Source organism: Panulirus ornatus, chromosome 20, assembly GCF_036320965.1.
Source record: "Panulirus ornatus isolate Po-2019 chromosome 20, ASM3632096v1, whole genome shotgun sequence".
NCBI lineage: Eukaryota > Metazoa > Arthropoda > Malacostraca > Decapoda > Palinuridae > Panulirus > Panulirus ornatus.
This window is the reverse complement of record NC_092243.1, coordinates 72,349,914-72,375,964: the sequence shown is the minus strand read 5'-3', so window position 1 is coordinate 72,375,964 and position 26,051 is coordinate 72,349,914. Positions and strand designations below refer to the sequence as shown.

The following is a 26,051-nucleotide window of genomic DNA, read 5'->3' as shown; positions in this document are numbered from 1 at the left end:
TAGTAGCCTTTATATGAACCGATATGACTCGTAAATGATATCCTCATTGGAAATTCTGCTTCCTTACACAACACACTTAGTGCCCTGATGTTCATCGATCCATTATTTTTTTCTTAACGGAAGCTGGACAATACTTAAACTTATACGTCATAACATGGAGGGGCATAGTGCCTTAGCATCATTTGGTGTGCAATGACACAAATGTTTATTTAGTAACATTTATTTAACATTTTCAAAGACTGCCTGAAACTTATTTTTCTTTGCCAAGAATGTTTAAGTTATTTTGGCAGGGAAATTTAAGACAAGGTCATTGTTCCATCTCACTACAATCAAAAAAGCATTTATCAAACCTCATATTTCTGATTTACAAAGGTTAATACTAATATAATCAAACCAACTTACCTTCTGTTCCTAATTACTGCATATTATGAGCTGCAAAATCTCCAACTGCTTCGTTTTCATGCAAGCCATTCTTAATAAAATGGCCAGCCTTCCAACTGGCTGGGTGAAAGTTGCAACAAACAGATTCATGGTTTTTCATTTTGATATTCCTTTATATAAAAAGATTTACTGGTTATAAGCAAATACTCCAACCATTCACTGGATGCTAGTAGATAGTCTGAACCTGCCCCTTGATCATTAATGCTTCCTGTTTCAACCAACTACAAACTACCAGTTAATGAAAAGCAAAGCTATCACTACAATTAGTTTTATGACTGATGTTTACCTTTTGTGTCATGATTCTGTCATGTTCAGGCATACTAATATTCATTTCTACTCAACTATGAGATAAAGTGCAAGTGGGGTTCTATATATGAATTAAATTGGACAAAATATACAGTAAACCGTCAATTTACCATTTGGAAGTTACCCGTTTAGTCAAGTGAAATATTATCTACGAAAGCTAACATCAAAATCACAAAATCCTGTATAGCTGAGAAAATAAGAACAGTAAAACAAGCAACAAGTAACACCAACAGTGAAATGACTGCACTGCAATACGTGAAATCCTAATTAGATTTTTGTAAAGTGCCTGAGAAATCAACTTAGTAGTTAGAAATGTTAAGCTTATCTGTATGCACTTGGTGAGGAGGCTTGTGCATGGATGCTGAACACAGCTATATACCTCCTTCACTGAGTTTCATGAATGCAATGAACAAGGCCCAAGAAATTAAGTTAAACAAAAACGTTACCTGAGATGTCAACCACAAACACACATGCTTGGTTAGCAAGATACATGTGTGCACAGCATTAGACACATTACTGAGATTCATGATTCTGCAAAGAAGTTCCTTGAAACAAATGTAAGCAAAATGAGTGAAAGTACCTGTAACCCCCTTACTCCTTTTCATGGCTGCTATGAACATCTTTTCATTAAAGTTTAATGATGTACTGACAAACATCAAGATATATACAAGAGACTCCATCAGTCCACAGGCTAGATTTGCTCTGGAATCTGACAAAAACTCAAACAAATAAAATCCCAAAGTACTTTAAAGGAATGATCATAAAGATGTACACTGGTGAAACAGGTTACAAGTGAGGACTTTGCTTTCATCCTGTATTTGCTAAAATCCTTAAACACAAAATACATCCCAGTAAAAGTTTTAGGTTCTGCTCTATTTTGATGTAATTTCAGGAAAAAACAGGTAAACTAAGTTTCTTGATTTACAGTGTGTCATCAATCATATTTCATAACATACTACTCTCCAATGTCACTTTAAAGAAGAAAAATTGCACTTATAACCGTACTAAATTCACCATAACAAGTATACTACAAATTTTCTAACATCTGTGGCAGGAAATCCATATGTGGTATTAATAACACAAAATCATAAGGTAACAACATGCAAGGAAAATCTGAAAATAGACTGAAATTCATGTATGGTATTTTTTGCAGAGAACCTTGTATACTTTACATCTATTTATCATATGCTACTGTATCATATATTGCTCAAATAGAGAGTCTATTGGTGTGTCCTCATATGTCTACTTAAATTGCTCCTTCTACTGAATCGAGCAGGGCAGAATTGACATGAAAATGGCCTTTCTCCTGTATGGGTGAAAGAGTGATTTTTGAGGTGGGCTTTCTGAGCAAACTTTAAAGGACAATTTGGACATTTATACGGTTTTTCTCCAGTGTGGGTCCGCATATGAACTTTCAGATTATACTCAAAGGAAGCAGTAAATGAACAATCGGGACAGGAGTAAGGTCTTTCCCCACTATGAGTGCGAAGGTGAATGATGAGATTACTTCTTGAAGTAGTAGCATATGGACACTGTGCACAAGAAAATTTTTTTTTATTTTTTTTCCGAATGGATGTGCGATTAGATTGAAATATATCTTTCTCAGAGTTGGAGTAATAAATGTAGGGATTCTGATGCAACTTGTGGGCTGCAGAACGGCTCCGTTTAGCTCCTGAGGTTCCTCTTCCGCTGGTAACCTGATCATCAGTGGTCAGGCTGATCTGTAAAGGATGCCCATCCTATTCAGTGATCTAAATCTGCACACAGAGGTCATAGTTTGCACTGAAATGACTGAAATCAGACTCCAACCTTACATTTCAAAGCTTACATTATATTCTATGAAGTAATAACCTAATACAAAATACATGGAACAAAGCCCACTTTATCATGCACTAAAACATGTGCAGGCACTAGCAGCCCTAACATAAGATACCTAAGGTTGAATATTATGACTATACACAAATAAGGGATTATGGACTGGTTATATATGTTCTGGAGTCATATTTCAGTAATCATTTCAAAAACCTACTGACTGGATAATTCAAATGCAATATGTTCTACTGAAACAACACACAAAAATCAAAGTAATATTTTTTTGACAAGTTGTACGGAAAAAGAATCATGTTTATAAAAAAAAAGAAATAATCTTTAGTGCAACGTCTGTAGAGCATCCTCTTTGGAGGTCAAATATATCCCATTAGTCTTTCCTATTAGATGTTATAAAAAAAAATTTCATTTTTGGATATAAAGAACCATCATAGGTTTGATTACAGTTCCAAGAACTGATGACTTCATAACCCTTAAACTGCTATAATTGTCATTTGATGATGGACAGGTTCACTGCTCATACTGTCAACTGATGGTGTAATGTTTCCTAATCTCATCTGAATTCCCTCCTAATTTTTGATCCTACCACTGTTCCACTGGCATACTCTCATCAAAGTTGGAAAAACACCATACACCTTAGTTATCCATATATATACCATCATCAAAAATGTATCCTGTGCAAGCTCTCACTCTCCTTAAAGAAACATAAACTAATAAAAATCTAAATATATATAGATCAAAAGAACCAATTTCTAGAGTATTACTGCTTATATTCTTGTGATATGAAAATTATTATCATTAATGCATATGTGATAAGGCAACTAATCATCTGTTTCTTATATAAAATAAAGTTTTGTGCAATACATAAAAATACACAGAAAAGAAGTATGTACACAATAGCTTAGAGTACATAGTATAAAATAACATGAAAAGTACGCATAAGGGGAGGAATTATTGGTTAAGAATGGTTCCCCTAAAGCACTTCATGTTTTTTGAATGCTTGAACCTCAAGGTAGCCAAGGAAGACAAAAAATTATTGCCTTAGTATGGGGCTTTCTTAAACTCAGGTCTTTTTCTTTAGGAGCTCTCTTTGGTGTCTGTGGCTAACCCCCACACAAATTAGTCTGTCCCTTTAAAGTATGGCACTGAAGATCTCTTTCATTGCCCGGTGATCAACAGAAGAAGTCACCCCGTAGCTCTGTGTAACATTTAACCCCCATCATATTCATTAGTTTTCCTATTTGGCAGATCATCACACCAAGGTAAAAAGAAAAACACACGACAATGTCAGGAGTTTTAACCCCTGCTTCTAGGGGTCTTGTACCATTATAAAGAACCCCAAACCATCGACTGCTCCAATGATTAATACACAACCTGACAATGCTGACTTCATTTCATCATTTAAATAGTTACAGTTGATGACGGAATAACTGGCAAGCAGTGATTTGTCGGTTATGGTGAATGATGTAAGTGAAGGATATTTTGAGGTTTTAAAAGTTCCACTCTCACGATGTCAATGCCTCTATACCTGCATCCATAAACACATGCAAGGGAGTCATCCTCTGTCTTACTATCATGGGCATGAATGAAGATGATACTCAGAGGATTCTCAGCTGCTTTGAGCCATAAAGGACCTGCTAGTTATCCTGACCTCCAGGTAGTCTCAACTTCCCAAAGCAATCTCAATTCACTACACTAGATGCCCAATAAGATTTTAATTCCCAAACCCTTGTGTTGCTATTAGAGCCAAAAATTCAGACTCCCTGAAAAAATCTTGCACTGTTTCAGCTAGACGTGGGAAATGCACTAGTCAGGAACACATCATGGACACTTGTGCAGCCTGGTTCATCAAATGCATTAAATGTAACAGCAACTATTCAAACTTGAACTTAGAATGTCTTAAGTTCAAGTTTGAAAAGGTCTGTGCAGTTAAGGGAACAAATAGCATTTCATGTGGTGAATCGAGGAGTTAAGGGTTAAGGAGACTCCAAAAACCAATGAATCTTGTGCAGTGAAATGCAAGTCTACTGAGTGTACAATCAGCCACATCCTGCTGATACAAAGCATGCATCTGATTTTTGTCATGAACCACTGCCAAAGCCTCAAAAATCAACCCAATCCCGAAAAGTTCCAATTCTGTAACCACAAATGACACCTAATCCAAAGCCACACCCTCCACTCATTTAAAAATGCTACAGAAAGACAAAAACACACTAAATCAACAAAAGAGTATGTTGCTCGTTGTCATTCTGGTGGTATCAATGAGACGGGATTCTGTTACAAAGTATTCTTTGGTGAAGCTATTGGAAGCTATGGATAAAAGGTTATCCCTACCAGGAGTCGACCCTGCTCATCTTTAAAGACCCCACCCAACTCCAAAAAAATGGGCTCAAAAAACTGGCTGGCCTCACAACTCTTTAGTAGATCTTAAAAAGTCAGATTTCCTCACTGAATATACAATTCCTGGGCAAAGTCTACTTATCAGTGATAGGGAAAATAATGTAGGTGGTTGTGTTTCACTCATTTCAACTCTGTGATGAAAAATGCTGTTGCTAATGACAAATGAGGCACTAAGCTATAGCTGTAACCAGGTTTTTGTGAAACAAATGATATTTGTATCCATTTCACCTATACTCTTTTGAAATTCCCATATTACAAATGATGCTGAATGCATTCCATAACATTATACAGAGCTACAGATTCTTGATGAATTATATTTGGATCTGTGGCACTTCAGTGTTCAACTCCGTTTTCTTTGATCTCATATTTGCAGATTTATCTTTACATTTTGAGTAATTAAAAATTCCTTCACCTTCAGGTGTAGTGGTTAGCGTTCCTGACCGTGATGCATTCATGGGCCAGCAGGGTCAAGCACATAGGTTCAAATCCTGGTTACGGCAATTGTTCTACAGTCAATCCAGCCGTTCATCCACCCCTAGAGACTGGTTAATAAAATGGGTACCTGGCTCAGGCTAGGATATATATCAGCTCTGGTGGCTGATTCAAGGGAGAAACTGCTGAAGTTGGTGACTGAGATTGGAAAAGTGTGTAAAAGGAGAAAGTTGAGAGTAAATGTGAATAAGAGCAAGGTTACTGGTTCAGAAGGGTTGAGGGACAAGTTAATTGGGATGCAAGTTTGAATGGAGAAAAATTAGAGGAGGTGAAGTGTTTAAGAGTGGACTTGGCAGTGAATAGAACCATTGAAGCAGAAGTGAGTCACATGGTGGGGGAGGGGGCGAAGGTTTTGGGAGTGATGAAGAATGTTTGGAACGAGAGAATGTTGTCTTGGAGCAAAAATGGGTATGTTTGAAGGAATAGTAGTTCCAAAATATCATATGGTTGCAAGGCATGGGCTATAGATGGGGTTGTACACAGGAGGGTGGATGTATTGAAAATTAAATGTTTAAGGACAATGTGTGGTGTGAGATAGTTTGATCGAGTAAGGAACGAAAGGGTAAGAAAGATAAGAGGAAGTAAAAAAGGAGTGTGGTTGAGAGAGCAGAAGAGGATGTGTCGAAATGGTTTGGACATATGAAGAGAATGAGTGAGAAAAGATTGACAAAAAGGATGTGTGTCAGAGGTGGAGGGAACAAGAAGTAGGAGACCAAGTTGAGGTAGAGGGATGGAGCGAAAAAGATTTTGAGCAATTAGGGCCTGAACATACAGGAGGGTAAGAGGTGTGCAAGGAATAGAGTAAATTGGAATGATGTGGTATACCGAGGTCGATGTGCTGTCAATGGACTAAACCAGGGCATGTGAAATGTCTAGGGTAAACCATGGAAAAGTCTGTGGGGCATGGATAGGGACCTGTGGTTTTGGTGCATTCCATATGACAGCTACAGACTGAGTGTGAGCGAACGTGGCCCTTTTTGTCTGTTTAATGGCACTGCTTCACTGAAGCAAGGGGTAGTGATGCTGTTTTCTGTGGGACTGGGTAGTGACAGGAATGGATGAAGGCAAGCAAATATGACTATGTACATGTGCATATATATGTGTGTGTCTGTGTATGTATGTGTGTATATGTTGATATGTATATGTACATATACTTATGTACATACATGAGTATGTGGGTGGATGGGCCATTCTTTGTGTTTCCTAGTGCTACCTCGCTGACGTGGAAAACGGCAGTCAAGTATCATGAATACAATGAATATATGACATTTATGGGATGGCACTGATTAGGGCCTCAGCTACCCATGCCGTCTCAGCTAACAGAAAAAATTAAAGTATCCCATTGGAATTCTGCAAGCTTTTATGATGGACACAGTTCAGTACATGTATATAATTTTTTCTTAGTTTCTTCATCATTCTCATAATTCTAATCATCTGAAGCTAGAATGTTTACAGGTGTTTGACTTTCTGCATTAACTTTAATGGGCCCAGTAAAGGTATCAGCACCACCAATGGATTTGGAGCTAACAACGACAGGCCTTCTCCAATTAACATTTTTATTTTCTCCTAAATTTCCTTGTCTTGCAGTCTCATGACTCTCATAAGGGGTAGATTGCTGCAGGCCTGCTGTTGGAGGATCTAACTTTCAATTACATTCAGATTTAACTAGTTTGGCTCCATCAGCACATGTTTTTGCTTGACAACACCATCAACTTATTTTGCAGTTACATAATCGCAACATAGCTTAAAATAAGTGCAAGTTTCTGAACAATATGCACATTTGGCTGCATCTTCTCACAATGGACAATCCCTACGCATTTCATTAAATCTGATTTACAGTTTGCAAATGAGTGGCCAAATCTTTAATAACAGAAGCACTGTAAGGAGTTATGAAGAAATTTTCTAATTCTAAGCAATTCATAATTCATGGGAATTTCATTTGGAGGAGATTGAGAGGTACATAAGGAATCAACCCTAATATTGTATGCTAGCTTTTTGCTTGTTATAAATCTATGGGGCCTGATGATGCATTCGAAATGCAGATTTGTTTCCTTGAAACCGTACTTTATATCCTCCAGATCTACCTGCGGGCATACATCTTGTTGCACCCTTCTTTCTACTCTTATAAATGTCTTGAAATATTTCACATCCTTGTCATCTATTCTACTTATACTGCATAATCTCTTCACCACTTGGGAGGCTGCAAGGCTGCAGCCATGATCAGGACCAAATTTTTGCTAGAAGTTGGTATTACATTCATAATATGACCCTTAAACTCAGCATCATCCAACATAGGATGCCTGGCTTTATTACTTGTTATAAATTCTTTTACATTATTGCCTATAAGTGTACCTATAATTACTCCATTAGTATTACCATTAGTACATTCAGCTGTATTACTGTCACTGATACCTCATTCTTTAAAAGCATTCACTTTTCATCCTTTTTCTTCTATGCTTCTTCAAAGCTGTCTGAATCCTTGCTTGATACTGAGTACTGCATGTCATAACTGTCTACAGCTCCAGTGGTAAGTTCAAATCAGACTTGATTTCGAAATCTAATTCTGGCTTCCATAGTTTGTTCAATATCAATTTCATTCATTTTATAATGATGCAGGTCTTAAGATGAATTTGTCAACTGAAAATGAAAAAATTAGTTGTTGAAAGTTATAAAAAAAAAGACTATTGCTCTGAGTGCTTGTCCAACTCTCACAAAAGCTAGCTTCCAAATCTCATATCATGTGTTAAGCAAAAGGTAAAGAAGGGGTTTGTGCTGATTTGATATGATTTTGTGGTAATGGTAAAATACTAGAACTCACTGGCTATTCAGTGTTTTTTGCTAGAAAAAGACATCTAAAAACTATTTACATATATTTGGGTTATTTACCATTCTTTAAAAGATATCTCAAAAACTTACCTTGTAAAATCATGTTTAGGCTTCCTTTAAGAAGCTCATTAGGTGATTTACATTGGCATTACTTTCTAAAATTTCTCTACTACTTTTATTCTTTCCATCACTATCAAATAATTCATTTACATATTTGATTGTGACTCATATTTTTGGCATCCCATAAGTAAATTTTCCACAGGAATACTGCAACTACAGGTGTCATATATTGGGGTAGGTGGACGGAGTTTTTGCAACTCATATGTATGAAACTGAGAGAAAAACCACAACCTCTTCTCTCACCTTATCTACTGTCTCATTCTTTGTTTTACTATAACTTTCAGATGCTGCCTTCCTGTTGTACTCTACATATCTTCACAGAAAGATAATCTTCCTTGGCCTTGGCATCTTTTAAATCACATCTTTGTTCTCCATTTCTCTTTTCTGTCTCCCAACATGACACCTATCTGTTGACTCCCTCATTATGTAATGCATAGGAACTTTTGTAACAGTGTTCCATACTCTGAATATGATACTCAGTTTCTCATTTAGCTTTGAAGTGTTTTTCAGCTTTCTTGTTTTTTCCCTAGCATCTCCTAATGCCTTTGTTATCATTACTTAACTTCATCACCAAGCACTAACACTTAAGCATGACTGACATGACATGATTGCTTTTCTCCACAGAGATGATGCTTCCAAAATCCATCCCTGTGATGAGATAGAATATTCATTCAGTATGATGAGCAAAGATTGGAAAGTGAAACAACTGAAGCAAATGACCAACTCAGATAGAAATCACTACCAGAAACAGATGGAATCCCAGCTATTTTTTTTCAACCTTTTCACTCCTCTAGAGGAAAGGTACTACAGAGCAAGGATGAAATGGATCAACAATAATGTGAGTGAAAAGAAAGATTGGAATAGCGACATAATCACAGGGTATGTGTACATACACCTATGAACATGAAAATTGTGCAAGGTAAGGATGGACTGAAGCATTTCTGAAGAAATCTGAAAAATTGTGTAATGGACCTGAGAAGGAGAAAGGAGGTTGTAAAAGGTTATATAAATGCAAACGCGGGAGTGCCTGGAGTAGATGAGAATGGAAATTACCTTGTGGATGTTTGTACTGAAAGGGGTATATTCCTTAGAAACATCTTTTTTCAGCACAAGATGATCCCAAGATAAACATGGATGAGGAATGATAGAAGAATAGAACATAAGGGTCTGACTGATTATGTGGTAGTGGATGGAAGGTTTAGAGAGGGGTTGTGCTGGATGCTAGAATTGGGGAGGATTCTTTTGAGATTCTGACCATTTTGGAGATCCTCTGGAAGTCAGGATTTGAGATATATGGAGGTATGGCATATGAAGGAATGGAGAGATAAAAGTGTCAACAAGCAAGAAGAAGAATCAGAAAAAATGCAGGGAGAAGTATGAAGGAAGGGTGACTGAAAGTTTAGATGAAAGTGCAAGAAATGTAAGGATGCAGTCATGTGTGAATAAGGTTTTCAATTTTTTTTGAGAAACTGTTAAAGGCTCTAGAATCAGTAGCTGGATGTAAAGTTGAGATTTATGAATAAAAGTGGAAATGCATGGTGGACAGATGAGACTAGAAATGCTATGGAGGAGAAGAAAAAGGCATATGGTAGATTTCTCAAAAGAAATGTAAAAGTGGAAGTGCAGCAAAGGAAGAGGGAAGAATATACTATGTGCAAGTAAAATGTTAAGAAGCTGATAGAGGAACAAAATTGAATGTCTCAGAAAAAATAAGAAACTGTCCTGGAATGAGATGAATGTAAGAGTGGAAATGTAAATGAGAACAAGTAAGGAAGGGGAGTTATGGGATCAAAAGGGAGAGTTATGGAATCAAGAGGAGGAAGTGAGAGAAAGATTGAGAGAGTATTCTGAGAGAAGAGAGCCGGGTGAGGATGTTCCCTCAAAGGCCCAGTCCTCTGTTCTTAACGCTACCTCACTATCGTAGGAAATGGCAAATAGTATGGGGAAAAAAAAAAAATATATATATATATATATATATTTTTTTTTTTTTTTTTTTTTTTGCTTTGTCGCTGTCTCCCGCGTTTGCGAGGTATCGCAAGGAAACAGATGAAAGAAATGGCCCAAACCACCCCCATACACGTGTATATACATACGTCCACACACACAAATATACATACCTACACAGCTTTCCATGGTTTACCCCAGACGCTTCACATGCCCTGATTCAATCCACTGACAGCACGTCAACCCTGGTATACCACATCGCTCCAATTCACTCTATTCCTTGCCCTCCTTTCACCCTCCTGCATGTTCAGGCCCCGATCACACAAAATCTTTTTCACTCCATCTTTCCACCTCCAATTTGGTCTCCCACTTCTTCTCGTTCCCTCCACCTCCGACACATATATCCTCTTGGTCAATCTTTCCTCACTCATTCTCTCCATGTGCCCAAACCATTTCAAAACACCCTCTTCTGCTCTCTCAACCACGCTCTTTTTATTTCCACACATCTCTCTTACCTTTACGTTACTTACTCGATCAAACCACCTCACACCACACATTGTCCTCAAACATCTCATTTCCAGCACATCCATCCTCCTGCGCACAACTCTATCCATAGCCCACGCCTCGCAACCATACAACATTGTTGGAACCACTATTCCTTCAAACATAACCATTTTTGCTTTCCGAGACAATGTTCTCGACTTCCACACATTCTTCAAGGCTCCCAGGATTTTCGCCCCCTCCCCCACCCTATGATCCACTTCCGCTTCCATGGTTCCATCCGCTGCCAGATCCACTCCCAGATATCTAAAACACTTTACTTCCTCCAGTTTGTCTCCATTCAAACTTACCTCCCAATTGACTTGACCCTCAACCCTACTGTACCTAATAACCTTGCTCTTACTCACATTTACTCTTAACTTTCTTCTTTCACACACTTTACCAAACTCAGTCACCAGCTTCTGCAGTTTCTCACATGAATCAGCCACCAGCACTGTATCATCAGCAAACAACAACTGACTCACTTCCCAAGCTCTCTCATCCACAACAGACTTCATACTTGCCCCTCTTTCCAAAACTCTTGCATTCACTTCCCTAACAACCCCATCCATAAACAAATTAAACAACCATGGAGACATCACACACCCCTGCCGCAAACCTACATTCACTGAGAACCAATCACTTTCCTCTCTTCCTACACGCACGCATGCCTTACGTCCTCGATAAAAACTTTTCACTGCTTCTAACAACTTGCCTCCCACACCATATATTCTTAATACCTTCCACAGAGCATCTCTATCAACTCTATCATATGCCTTCTCCAGATCCATAAATGCTACATACAAATCCATTTGCTTTTCTAAGTATTTCTCACATACATTCTTCAAAGCAAACACCTGATCCACACATCCTCTACCACTTCTGAAACCACACTGCTCTTCCCCAATCTTATGCTCTGTACATGCCTTCACCCTCTCAATCAATACCCTCCCATATAATTTACCAGGAATACTCAACAAACTTATACCTCTGTATTTTGAGCACTCACTCTTATCCCCTTTGCCTTTGTACAATGGCACTATGCACGCATTCCGCCAATCCTCAGGCACCTCACCATGAGTCATACATTAAATAACCTTACCAACCAGTCAATAATACAGTCACCCCCTTTTTTAACAAATTTCACTGCAATACCATCCAAACCTGCTGCCTTGCCGGCTTTCATCTTCCGCAAAGCTTTTACTACCTCTTCTCTGTTTACCAAATCATTTTCCCTAACCCTCTCACTTTGCACACCACCTCGACCAAAACACCCTATATCTGCCACTCTATCATCAAACACATTTAACAAACCTTCAAAATACTCACTCCATCTCCTTCTCACATCACCACTACTTGTTATCACCTCCCCATTTGCGCCCTTCACTGAAGTTCCCATTTGCTCCCTTGTCTTACGCACTTTATTTACCTCCTTCCAGAACATCTTTTTATTCTCCCTAAAATTTAATGATACTCTCTCACCCCAACTCTCATTTGCCCTTTTTTTCACCTCTTGCACCTTTCTCTTGACCTCCTGTCTCTTTCTTTTATACATCTCCCACTCAATTGCATTTTTTCCCTGCAAAAATCGTCCAAATGCCTCTCTCTTCTCTTTCACTAATACTCTTACTTCTTCATCCCAATATATATATATATATATATATATATATAGTTATCCCTGGGGATAGGGGAGCAAGAATACTTCCCACGTATTCCCTGCGTGTCGTAGAAGGCGACTAAAAGGGGAGGGAGCGGGGGGCTGGAAATCCTCCCCTCTCATTTTTTTTTTTTTTTAATTTTCCAAAAGAAGGAACAGAGAATTGGGCCAGGTGAGGGTAGTCCCTCAAAGGCCCAGTCATCTGTTCTTAATGCTACCTTGCTAATGCGGGAAATGGCGAATAGTTTGAAAGATAAAGAAAGAAAGATATATATATATATATCTTTTCTTTCTTTCATACTATTCGCCATATATATATATATATATATATATATATATATATATATATATATATATATATATATATATATAAGAAGAAACAAGTCTAGCAAATAAGTAGGAAAGATCATTTAATGTAACATCAAGAGAGTGAGGAGCATCCAAGGAACAGCCTACAGAAACAATTATCAGAGAACTAAATAAATGGCTGAGGTCAGGCCCATATAAACCTAAGAATTATCAACCAATGAATGCACATGGGAGAAGGGAGAAACACTATCATTCTTCAAGCCAGATGTACAGTGAGCGCTATCCTTCCCTTTTGTCAAAATCTCATAAATACTCATAGGTATGTATGTATGTGAGAAACTGCAGAAGCTGGTGACGGAGTTTGGTAAAGTGTGTGGAAGAAGAAAGTTAAGAGTAAATGTGAATAAGAGCAAGGTTATAAGGTACAGTAGGGTTGAGGGTCAAGTCAATTGGGAGGTGAGTTTGAATGGAGAAAAACTGGAGGAAGTGAAGTGTTTTAGATATCTGGGAGTGGATCTGTCAGCGGATGGAACCATAGAAGCGGAAGTGGATCATAGGGTGGGGGAGGGGGCGAAAATTTTGGGAGCCTTGAAAAATGTGTGGAAGTCGAGAACATTATCCCGGAAAGCAAAAATGGGTATGTTTGAAGGAATAGTAGTTCCAACAATGTTGTATGGTTGCGAGGCGTGGGATATGGATAGAGTTGTGCGCAGGAGGATGGATGTGCTGGAAATGAGATGTTTGAGGGCAATGTGTGGTGTGAGGTGGTTTGATCGAGTAAGTAACGTAAGGGTAAGAGAGATGTGTGGAAATAAAAAGAGCGTGGTTGAGAGAGCAGAAGAGGGTGTTTTGAAATGGTTTGGGCACATGGAGAGAATGAGTGAGGAAAGATTGACCAAGAGGATATATGTGTCGGAGGTGGAGGGAACGAGGAGAAGAGGGAGACCAAATTGGAGGTGGAAAGATGGAGTGAAAAGGATTTTGTGTGATCGGGGCCTGAACATGCAGGAGGGTGAAAGGAGGGCAAGGAATAGAGTGAATTGGAGCGATGTGGTATACAGGGGTTGACGTGCTGTCAGTGGATTGAATCAAGGCATGTGAAGCGTCCGGGGTAAACCATGGAAAGCTGTGTAGGTATGTATATTTGCGTGTGTGGACGTGTGTATGTACATGTGTATGGGGGGGGGTTGGGCCATTTCTTTCGTCTGTTTCCTTGCGCTACCTCGCAAACGCGGGAGACAGCGACAAAGTATAATAAAATAAAAAAAAATAATAAATCATTATTGTATATGCAACTTCCAAGATAGTAAATAAAATTTAACTTAATAATAGTTTCATTTATTTATATATGTGACACCATATACAATACAAATTATCTTTTATTACTGGAATGATGATGTTCCAAACATTCATTCATTCATTCACTCACTTGCTGTATGAAAATATGTACTCTCAAATCATAAATTTCAATATAATTTCATTTACATCATAAAGAGCAGCTACACCAAAAGTAACCAGGTCTCAAAGAGGGATTCTATAATCAAGGGAGTCAAGGCTCAATTGTATGTTCTAGAATAGGACTGAACAAGTTTTCGATGATATGACTAAAATGCCCCACATCATAACTTTAGTCATTTTTCTTTCATGGTATTTACCTATATGTAGAACAAAGGATAGAGAATAATGCCATCAGAACACTGAGCACTGCAATGTTCACAGAACAATGACAAGTGAAATAAGCTAATTCAAAGAAATGCTACACCAAATTTCTTGGTAACTGCACAAGGCAATTAATTATTCCAGCATATCATCTAATTCTGGAAACTTCACTTTACTCACCTTAAATCATGAGGTCTGGTTTGATATAATAAATACTGTATACTTCACTATGCCTATAAATCTCAAAATCCATTTTGAAAACAACTACTATATACAAAAGTGTCTTTGCTAATTCCACATAATTACAAGTTTGGCCTTTCAATATATACACTAACACTCTCCTAATCTCAATATTTTAAGTTATCTAATATTCCATAAAACATCTAGGTGCTAAAATCAAATATATCTTACAAATGACCCTACTAACTCATTCAGAAATGCACTTTTCTGAACTAAATATGGGCAAAAACCACAAATGACTGCATATACCTATTGATTAGTGGTGCAATTATTCTACAAGATATGCAATTTTTCATTATGAAACCCAACCACTGGATAAACACTTGAAATGGTACTATACCTGAATAAAATAGATTCATAAACATATGCACGTAAGTCATAAAGGAAGACTTACACTTGATATAACCCATGTATAGAAAAAAGGGGTCTTAATGGACTCCACCTGCTAGAGATTACACTGTTAGAGAAAACTCACCTTCAGCAAGGTTGTATCGCTGGGAATACAGTCTCATCAGAGAACATCTCATTCCAAAGAAGTCTACATTTCCCTGCTACTGGAAGTAGCACAGCTCTGAGCTGCAGGAGCCTCTTGAAAGAGGTTCTAAGTAACACTAAAACTTTCACAGAAATTAGTCACAGGGTAATTGAAAATGAAGAAAATTATAAAAATATGGCAGAAATTACGCTAAAATTCTCTTTTGTTGTATAGTCATTGGTGTCATCAACTATCAATCACACATGGACCATCCTAAGTTTGAATCCTTAGTTGGGTTGTCAGACTACAGCCAACTCAGTAGTTCATCCTCCTTTTGGGGTGGGTTGATAAATAAGAACCAAGCATAAGGTACAAAGGATTCTAACCACGTATTCCCTGTACATCGAAGAAGTCAACTAATGCAGCATGAAGCATCTGCAGTCTTGCTGTAAAGAATAATACCTGCCCAAATGTGGTGCAGAGGATCAAATATGGCAATAGGGGCACAATATTTAACAATGAGAATATAAGGAGACAGTGTTACTGAACTCCACCTGCTTCAGGTTACATAACGAGTGAAGAGTCACTTTGGCTAAGTGTATCTTCAACAGCTAATGTGAAACAGAGTACAGTCTCTTCAAAGACCTTCTCACTTCATAAAAATCCATACTGTCTCTGCTGCAACTTAGTGTGTGTGATTACTACCTGATTCCTATCACTGTGTTAAGGGGAAAGAGTTCTACACTTGTGTAGTCCTATCTCTTAGCCTTGCAGCTGCAGGAGTCCCTAGATCACTGACACAAAGGTCTTGGGGTTATATAATAATAATATATATATCTATTATACATAATCACTGTTTCTCACGCCAGCGAGGTAGCACCAAGAAACAGTCAAAGAATGGCTCATCCACTCATATACACATATATATACATAACAATAATAATAATAATAATATATATTTATTTATTTTGCTTTGTCGCTGTCTCCCGCGTTAGCGAGGTAGTGCAAGGAAACAGACGAAAGAATGGCCCAACCCACCCACATACACATGTACATACATACACGTCCACACACGCAAATATACATACCTATACATCTCAATGTACACATATATATACACACACAGACATATACATATATACACATGTACATAATTCATACTGTCTGCCTTTATTTATTATCATCGCCACCTAGCAACACATGGAATAACAACCCCCTACCCCCTCATGTGCACGAGGTAGCGCTAGGAAAAGACAACAAAGGCCCCATTCGTTCACACTCAGTTTCTAGCTGTCATGTAATAATGCACCGAAACCAAAGCTCCCTTTCCACATCCAGGCCCCACACAACTTTCCATGGTTTACCCCAGACGCTTCACATGCCCTGGTTCAATCCATTGACAGCACGTCGACCCCGGTATACCACATCGTTCCAATTCACTCTATTCCTTGCACGCCTTTCACCCTCCTGCATGTTCAGGCCCCGATCACTCAAAATCTTTTTCACTCCATCTTTCCACCTCCAATTTGGTCTCCCACCTCTCCTCGTTCCCTCCACCTCTGACACATATATCCTCTTGGTCAATCTTTCCTCACTCATTCTCTCCATGTGACCAAACCATTTCAAAACACCCTCTTCTGCTCTCTCAACCACACTCTTTTTATTTCCACACATCTCTCTTACCCTTACATTACTTACTCAATCAAACCACCTCACACCACATACTGTCCTTAAACTTCTCATTTCCAGCACATCCACCCTCCTGCGCACAACTCTATCCATAGCCCACGCCTCGCAACCATACAACATTGTTGGAACCACTATTCCTTCAAGCATACCCATTTTTGCTTTCCGAGATAATGTTCTTGACTTCCACACATTCTTCAAGGCTCCCAGGATTTTCGCCCTCTCCCCCACCCTATGACTCACTTCCGCTTCCATGGTTCCATCCGCTGCCAGATCCACTCCCAGATATCTAAAACACTTTATTTCCTCCAGTTTTTCTCCATTCAAACTTACCTCCCAATTGACTTGACCCTCAACCCTACTGTACCTAATAACCTTGCTCTTATTCACATTTACTCTTAACTTTCTTCTTTCACACACTTTACCAAACTCAGTCACCAGCTTCTGCAGTTTCTCACATGAATCAGCCACCAGCGCTGTATCATCAGCGAACAACAACTGACCCACTTCCCAAGCTCTCTCATCCACAACAGACTGCATACTTGCCCCTCTTTCCAAAACTCTTGCATTCACCTCCCTACCAACTCCATCCATAAACAAATTAAATAACCATGGAGACATCACATATGTATACATATATATATATATATATATATATATTTTTTTTGCTTTGTCGCTGTCTCCCGCATTTGCGAGGTAGCGCAAGGAAACAGACGAAAGAAATGGCCCAACCCACCCCCATACACATGTATATACATACACGTCCACACACGCAAATATACATACCTACACAGCTTTCCATGGTTTACCCAAGACGCTTCACATGCCTTGATTCAATCCACTGACAGCACGTCAACCCCGGTATACCACATCGCTCCAATTCACTCTATTCCTTGCCCTCCTTTCACCCTCCTGCATGTTCAGGCCCCGATCACACAAAATCTTTTTCACTCCATCTTTCCACCTCCAATTTGGTCTCCCACCTCTCCTCGTTCCCTCCACCTCTGACACATATATCCTCTTGGTCAATCTTTCCTCACTCATTCTCTCCATGTGACCAAACCATTTCAAAACACCCTCTTCTGCTCTCTCAACCACACTCTTTTTATTTCCACACATCTCTCTTACCCTTACATTACTTACTCAATCAAACCACCTCACACCACATACTGTCCTTAAACTTCTCATTTCCAGCACATCCACCCTCCTGCGCACAACTCTATCCATAGCCCACGCCTCGCAACCATACAACATTGTTGGAACCACTATTCCTTCAAGCATACCCATTTTTGCTTTCCGAGATAATGTTCTCGACTTCCACACATTCTTCAAGGCTCCCAGGATTTTCGCCCCCTCCCCCATCCTATGATCCACTTCCGCTTCTATGGTTCCATCCGCTGCCAGATCCAATCCCAGATATCTAAAACACTTTACTTCCTCCAGTTTGTCTCCATTCAAACTTACCTCCCAATTGACTTGACCCTCAACCCTACTGTACCTAATAACCTTGCTCTTATTCACATTTACTCTTAACTTTCTTCTTTCACACACTTTACCAAACTCAGTCACCAGCTTCTGCAGTTTCTCACATGAATCAGCCACCAGCGCTGTATCATCAGCGAACAACAACTGACTCACTTCCCAAGCTCTCTCATCCACAACAGACTTCATACTTGCCCCTCTTTCCAAAACTCTTGCATTCACCTCCCTAACAACCCCATCCATAAACAAAATTAACAACCATGGAGACATCACACACCCCTGCCATAAACCTACATTCACTGAGAACCAATCACTTTCCTCTCTTCCTACACGTACACTTCTAACAACTTCTAACAACTTGCCTCCCACACCATATATTCTTAATACCTTCCACAGAGCATCTCTATCAACTCTATCATATGCCTTCTCCAGATCCATAAATGCTACATACAAATCCATTTGCTTTTCTAAGTATTTCTCACATACATTCTTCAAAGCAAACACCTGATCCACACATCCTCTACCACTTCTGAAACCACACTGCTCTTCCCCAATCTGATGCTCTGTACATGCCTTCACCCTCTCAATCAATACCCTCCCATATAATTTACCAGGAATACTCAACAAACTTATACCTCTGAAATTTGAGCACTCACTCTTATCCCCTTTGCCTTTGTACAATGGCACTATGCACACATTCCGCCAATCCAATATATATATATATATTTTTTTTTTGCTTTGTCGCTGTCTCCCGTGTTTGCGAGGTAGCGCAAGGAAACAGACGAAAGAAAATGGCCCAACCCACCACCATACACATGTATATACATACGTCCACACACGCAAATATACATACCTACACAGCTTTCCATGGTTTAACCCAGACGCTTCACATGCCTTGATTCAATCCACTGACAGCACGCCAACCTCGGTATACCACATCGCTCCAATTCACTCTATTCCTTGCCCTCCTTTCACCCTCCTGCATGTCCAGGCCCCGATCACACAAAATCTTTTTCACTCCATCTTTCCACCTCCAATTTGGTCTCCCACTTCTCCTCGTTCCCTCCACCTCCGACACATATATCCTCTTGGTCAATCTTTCCTCACTCATTCTCTCCATGTGCCCAAACCATTTCAAAACACCCTCTTCTGCTCTCTCAACCACGCTCTTTTTATTTCCACACATCTCTCTTACCCTTACGTTACTTACTCGATCAAACCACCTCACACCACACATTGTCCTCAAACATCTCATTTCCAGCACATCCATCCTCCTGTGCACAACTCTATCCATAGCCCACGCCTTGCAACCATACAACATTGTTGGAACCACTATTCCTTCAAACATACCCATTTTTGCTTTCCGAGATAATGTTCTTGACTTCCACACATTCTTCAAGGCCCCCAGAATTTTCGCCCCCTCCCCCACCCTATGATCCACTTCTGCTTCCATGGTTCCATCCGCTGCCAGATCCAATCCCAGATATCTAAAACACTTCACTTCCTCCAGTTTTTCTCTATTCAAACTCACCTCCCAATTGACTTGACCCTCAACCCTACTGTACCTAATAACCTTGCTCTTATTCACATTTACTCTTAACTTTCTTCTTTCACACACTTTTCCAAACTCAGTTACCAGCTTCTGCAGTTTCTCACATGAATCAGCCACCATCGCTGTATCATCAGCGAACAACAACTGACTCACTTCCCAAGCTCTCTCATCCCCAACAGACTTCATACTTGCCCCTCTTTCCAAAACTCTTGCATTCACCTCCCTAACAACCCCATCCATAAACAAATTAAACAACCATGGAGACATCACACACCCCTGCCGCAAACCGACATATATATATATATGGATCATAGGGTGGGGGAGGGGGCGAAAATTCTGGGGGCCTTGAAGAATGTGTGGAAGTCGAGAACATTATCTCGGAAAGCAAAAATGGGTATGTTTGAAGGAATAGTGGTTCCAACAATGTTGTATGGTTGCGAGGCGTGGGCTATGGATATAGTTGTGCGCAGGAGGATGGATGTGCTGGAAATGAGATGTTTGAGGACAATGTGTGGTGTGAGGTGGTTTGATCGAGTGAGTAACGTAAGGGTAAGAGAGATGTGTGGAAATAAAAGGAGCGTGGTTGAGAGAGCAGAAGAGGGTGTTTTGAAGTGGTTTGGGCACATGGAGAGAATGAGTGAGGAAAGATTGACCAAGAGGATATATGTGTCGGAGGTGGAGGGAACGAGGAGAAGAGGGAGACCAAATTGGAGGTGGAAAGATGGAGTGAAAAAGATTTTGTGTGATCGGGGCCTGAACATGCAGGAGGGTGAAAGGAGGGCAAGGAATAGAGTGAATTGGAGCGATGTGGTATACTGCTGTCAGTGGATTGAATCAAGGCATGTGAAGCGTCTGGGGTAAACCATGGAAAGCTGTGTAGGTATGTATATTAGCGTGTGTGGACGTATGTATATACATGTGTATGGGGGGGTTGGGCCATTTCTTTCGTCTGTTTCCTTGCGCTACCTCGCAAACGCGGGAGACAGCGACAAAGTATAATAAAAAAAAATAATAATAATATATATATGTTATCCCTGGGGATAGGGAAGAAAGAATACTTCCCACGTATTCCCTGCATGTCGTAGAAGGCAACTAAAAGGGAAAGGAGCGGGGGGCTGGAAATCCTCCCCTCTCTTTACTTTACAAAGTATAATTAAATATAATATAAATACAAATCATAATAATAATGAGATCCTCTACAGAATCTCCTCTCATGTAACCTGTCCACATGCAATGATATGTAGTTACAGTACTTCTTGTTCAGGGGATACAAATGAAGCCCCTTAAACCATACAAAACTGCCCTGAGATGACATTCACTTTACTAAAAACAATTTGCATACAAAAGTTGCAACCATTAAAACATTTTTTGCCAAACAGTATGTGGCAAGGAACATCCAGTTGTTAAGAACTATCCAACGTATAATATAAAAGTATATACGACTACTTATCATCATGGCTTTACTATCAATATGACCAAATGCAAAGAAAGTTTGCAAAGAATATCTTTTAATGGTTTTATTTGCTTGAAAAGTCCCTGGAACCAATATGATCAAGCATTGCATATATCTTATATTTACACAGAAAAACTAATGCAAAACCTTCTTTTCTACATAAAATGATAAAAATTATGCTGTCAAATCAATCCTGTTGACATTATATTTGCTCATTTATTAACTATATCAACATTTTATGTATGATATACAAGAACTTTAGCCCAAATATTTTCATCAGCATTTTCTTACTCTTAGGAAGAGTGGTAGCCATGTAAACATTTGATAAATGTTTACATGTCTTGAAGTTTCAGAGTTATAGCATAATATATATCAAGGGACATGGGTTCCACCTTAGTTACTAATTCAGTATGTGCATATTCAGTGAACTATGTAATTCATTCGTTACCTTTAGCTACTTTCACAATGCTACATGGTATAAATCTCGACAAATGCTTCTGGACTTCCTTCGTGCATATAATACAATAACCAAATTGTAGGAAGTCTTTTTGTCACCTCAAAAGTTCAGTTTTAGTACAGAAATCCATGGATTCACAAAGCTTACTACTTGAAGTTTTGGAACAAAACTGTACTTGCAGTGACAACAGTTTCCATGATGGCAATACTAAAGATTTCAATCTTTCAAAGTATATCACTAGGCACAATACAAAAACCAAAATGTTTCATCTAAATTAGTTGCCTCAAGAATGAATGAACATCATGAGTCGCACATAAAATCATCATTATGATCATTATTTATAATACCTGATTGCCATTTCCAAAAATGTGTAAATTAAGTGAAGTGCATTTTCTCATTAATATGAAAAGAATGCTGGTCCTTAACATTGGAAGGAGTAATCATGAGTTCCTGCACACAGTATTCAAAAACTGTTTCGAGTCACAGGAAATTTTGCATGGCGATGACATGGATATCTATAGAGAAAACTAGGGTTACGTTAAAACCCTATATTTCATTCTTTCTAACTAAACATAAAAAGTGAAAAGAATGAAAAAAATCAATAAATAGTATCTGATCCCTTTTATGCATTTTCCCCCACTCAGCACATGCATAAGTACAATACCTACTTATTATACTCAATGCATCTTATATTACCAACATCAATATTGATAAAAAGGTTAATACTTTAAGGTGATGTGTCAATCTACTGAAACCAAAATATACCTATGAAACAAGCCAGTTCAATCTATACTCTAGGGTCCATATTCTGGTCACAGATAAAAACTTCCTGATTTCTAGTGTCAACAGCAATTCAAAAAGAATCTTATGATTCACATGTACAAGTAAATGAACAAAACCAGGGTAACCAAGCAAGAAACTACTTTCCAGGGCCACTCAGATTACAGGATAAATCTTTATCTTGGTATAAGTTTTCAAAATATGTATCAAGATGAAATAGCTTCTTAGTTGCTTATTTATCACACATTCCTTCATGACAAATGTTTACATGTTTTCAGATATAGTAGTTTGGTGTACCATTATCATTTGTGTATTACACTGATTCTTTAGTCCCTCCCTCTGATTCTGTGATTGGTCTACCATGAGTACGAATATGTCGTCTAAGATGACAAACACGACCTGAACGAAAGAAACAATATGGACATGAGTATGGCTTTTCCCCAGTATGACTACGAATGTGTCTTTTGAGAGCACCTTTCTGGGAAAAGTGAAAGGAACAGTATGAACAGGAGTATGGCCTCTCGCCAGTGTGAGTGCGAACATGATTCCGCAAAGTAGCAATCTGGGGGCTGGAGTATGAGCAGTATGGGCACTGGTGCAGCTTTTTAGCCCCAGAGAGTTTTCTCCCTGTTCCTGGTGCCTCTCCACCTCCCTGCTTGTCACTGTCACTGACCAATCCCACCTGTTGGGGATGTCAGTCTTACTGATTGAAGTAATAATTTACATGAAAAAAATAAAAATAAAAGAGCATTATATTCAGAACATATCACAAACAAAACCACTAACCCCTGTGACACTTGAAACCCTAATAAAAAAAAACAATTGGAGATACATTAACAAATTCTGGTTTTGGTAACATACATAATCATTTGTATAACGAATTATTTCATTGTTTAAAACTGATTCCAAAGACAAGAACTAGCAAAATTTTGCTAAAAAATGCAGTAAAGCTCTAAGAAGTGTATTGCCATGTATAAGAATCCATAACTAAATCAGTAATCATGAAAAAACAATAATGAGCGTATGACTATGCAAGTCTAATTTTGCGTCCATGTGTACACATGCATGCGTTCATGTGTGAAAAAAAGTGACAGAAAGGAGTTGGGAGAGGGGTAGGGAGCATGAGAAAGAGTTTAGTATTATCATGTGCTCGATAAGTGGAGGGCAAGAAGTATAACTGGTTACTAAGAAGCATTAAAGATAAAAATTTGTGAAAGTACTCCAAAAAAAGATGAAAGAAAATTCAAAGGAGAATAATATCTCCTGAAAGGTCCTTATATGAAAATAGCAACTGCAAACAAGGGTGGCAGAAAGCTAAAGAGAAGGCTGAGCTCTACAAGAGATAAGTGAAAATATTTCATGGAACTGATGTGATGACAAGAGATGTCATATAGGTTTTGTAACATTAGAGACTAAAAAAGTGTGAAACTCAAAGGATGGTAGACATGACATAAAAGAGAAGAAAGCAGCAAAGTGTATGTATAATGTAGATTCAGGTGTGAGTGATAGTTAGAGAAAAAAGGTAGGAAAACAGCATCAGATGGATTTATGTATCAAGCCGCAAGGAAAGGCGGTACACTTGATAACTACCAAATCAACAATCACAGAATAAAGGTATACAGTATAAGGAATGTCCTAAATACAGCAGAAAAAGCATATGGCAGAATCATAACATCATGTAAAAAGGATTACTAACATTAATCTGACAGATATCAGTGACAAAATAAATCATGAAATATTTTATAACTTGTCATAAACTAAACAGAAAATGGAGTGCTCAAAGAATCTGTATAAAACTTAAAAATTCAATTTGATATTCTGTAATCTTGAAATCTTAAAGTGTTTCATTTCACCACTACGGTTATGTTGAGTTAGATCTACTGGTAACATTCCAACAAACTCTTATCTGTTTTTCAAAGAAACTTTGAAAAAATTTGTATTTGTCTATGATACATAAAAATTGTTTTGGAAGGGTCTATGAAGGTTGTAGTTTCCAAACTACCATCCTTCAGGTTTATCTCCATACTGTTGACTAATTTTCAACTTTATTGCTAATCAGTCCATTGCAGAAGTTGATGATGGACAAAACTTTCCTTCCTCTCTGACTCAGAGCAGTATTCCCTGAGATTCTATTCTATATATTCTAAATTTTCAATAGTGATCTAATGACTATTAATTCCTTTCATTCCTGTGCTGATGATCTGATGCCATAGTCTTCTAAATTCCCATCTCCCTTACTTGCTCATCCTAGCTCTTGCTAGACTTATCAGCTTCCCTTGATTCAGAACTGGAAAGTGCTCTCAGAAGAATCAATCACTTTCATATTTCACGACATATATTTCCTATAACTTGCACTGAAGATAGTGCAGTTTAACAATTTGGCGATGAATCATCTTTAAATCTTTCTTGATAACTCAACATTACTGAAATAGTTATGTGTGATTCTAAAAACTGGAGATCTCTTCAGGTCTTTATGTCATCTTCTTCAGAGCAGCTGCCTGAGTGGATCACATGACTTTGTCCTTTCAACCTACACGTCAATACAATCCTTCCTCACCTGTTTAAGTGTCACCTTTCTTTCAAATACTGCTCTTAATTCACACAACTCTAAATCTTTTTTAATTACTCTGAAGATTCTTTTGTTCATTTTTTAACTAACAACACACCTGGCATGAAACTGACCAAATCCTTCTCGAAAATAATACATAAGGAACAGCTAACCAAGCACACAAAAACTAGTATTGACGTCAGGTCTCCAGTTATATCTCTCCAAAATAGCTTATCAAAGTTAAGCAAGGGGGTTATCTCTCACAGCATTCTGACAGATGCTATTCACCATAACAATGCTTCCAATTTCACTCATCACTTTGGATCCTTTGCGTGCTGCAATGTTACTTTTCTGTTTATTTCTTGCAGATACTGTGTAAGCATTGGCAATTTGAGAACAGACTGATTCCCTAACAGATATTGCCCTTTCACAACTAGATATATGGTTCTCTTAACTTTGTTTTTCTCAATTCCTTCAATTTAAACTTCCTTTATGAGGCAGGTGGGTGTACTTCACTTGAAAAACAAGTTTAATTTTTGCCACTTCATATGGACTAACTGTGATCAGTGATGTTCAACATACTTGCAATTTATGAAGGATCTCAGGCACTTTCAGTAAATTGAAAAAAAAAAGAAAGAATATATGCATTATGCAAATAATACCACAGTAGATTACCTAAATCTGATCCAAGTTAGAGTGACATGCAAGCTTTTGTGTTAACCAAAACAACCTTGCACTGAGCAAGCAACATCAAAATGCCTCCAAATAACATATCTAGGTTTTAGGAAAATGAAGTTTAAAACATGAGTACTTACTTGATCTTTCTATCATTCTTTTATCACTAGCATGCAACTATG

At 38.4% G+C, this 26,051-nt stretch overlaps 1 protein-coding gene across 5 annotated transcripts in view; it reads right to left on the bottom strand.

The window, feature by feature from the left end:
* LOC139756127 (uncharacterized) overlaps nucleotides 1-26,051 on the bottom strand; it is a 100,032-nt gene that overhangs the window by 10,045 nt on the left and 63,936 nt on the right. For 3 of the 5 annotated variants that reach the window (XM_071675225.1, XM_071675226.1, XM_071675227.1), the window contains one exon: nucleotides 205-2,468. The exons of 1 other annotated variant lie outside the window; for it this stretch is intronic. In XM_071675225.1, the coding sequence (XP_071531326.1) occupies nucleotides 1,968-2,468 (501 nt within the window). In that variant the 3' untranslated portion in view covers nucleotides 205-1,967. Of the gene's footprint in view, nucleotides 1-204; nucleotides 2,469-21,616; nucleotides 23,329-26,051 lie in introns of those variants that run through there. One more of the 5 variants, XM_071675230.1, reaches the window with a different exon arrangement.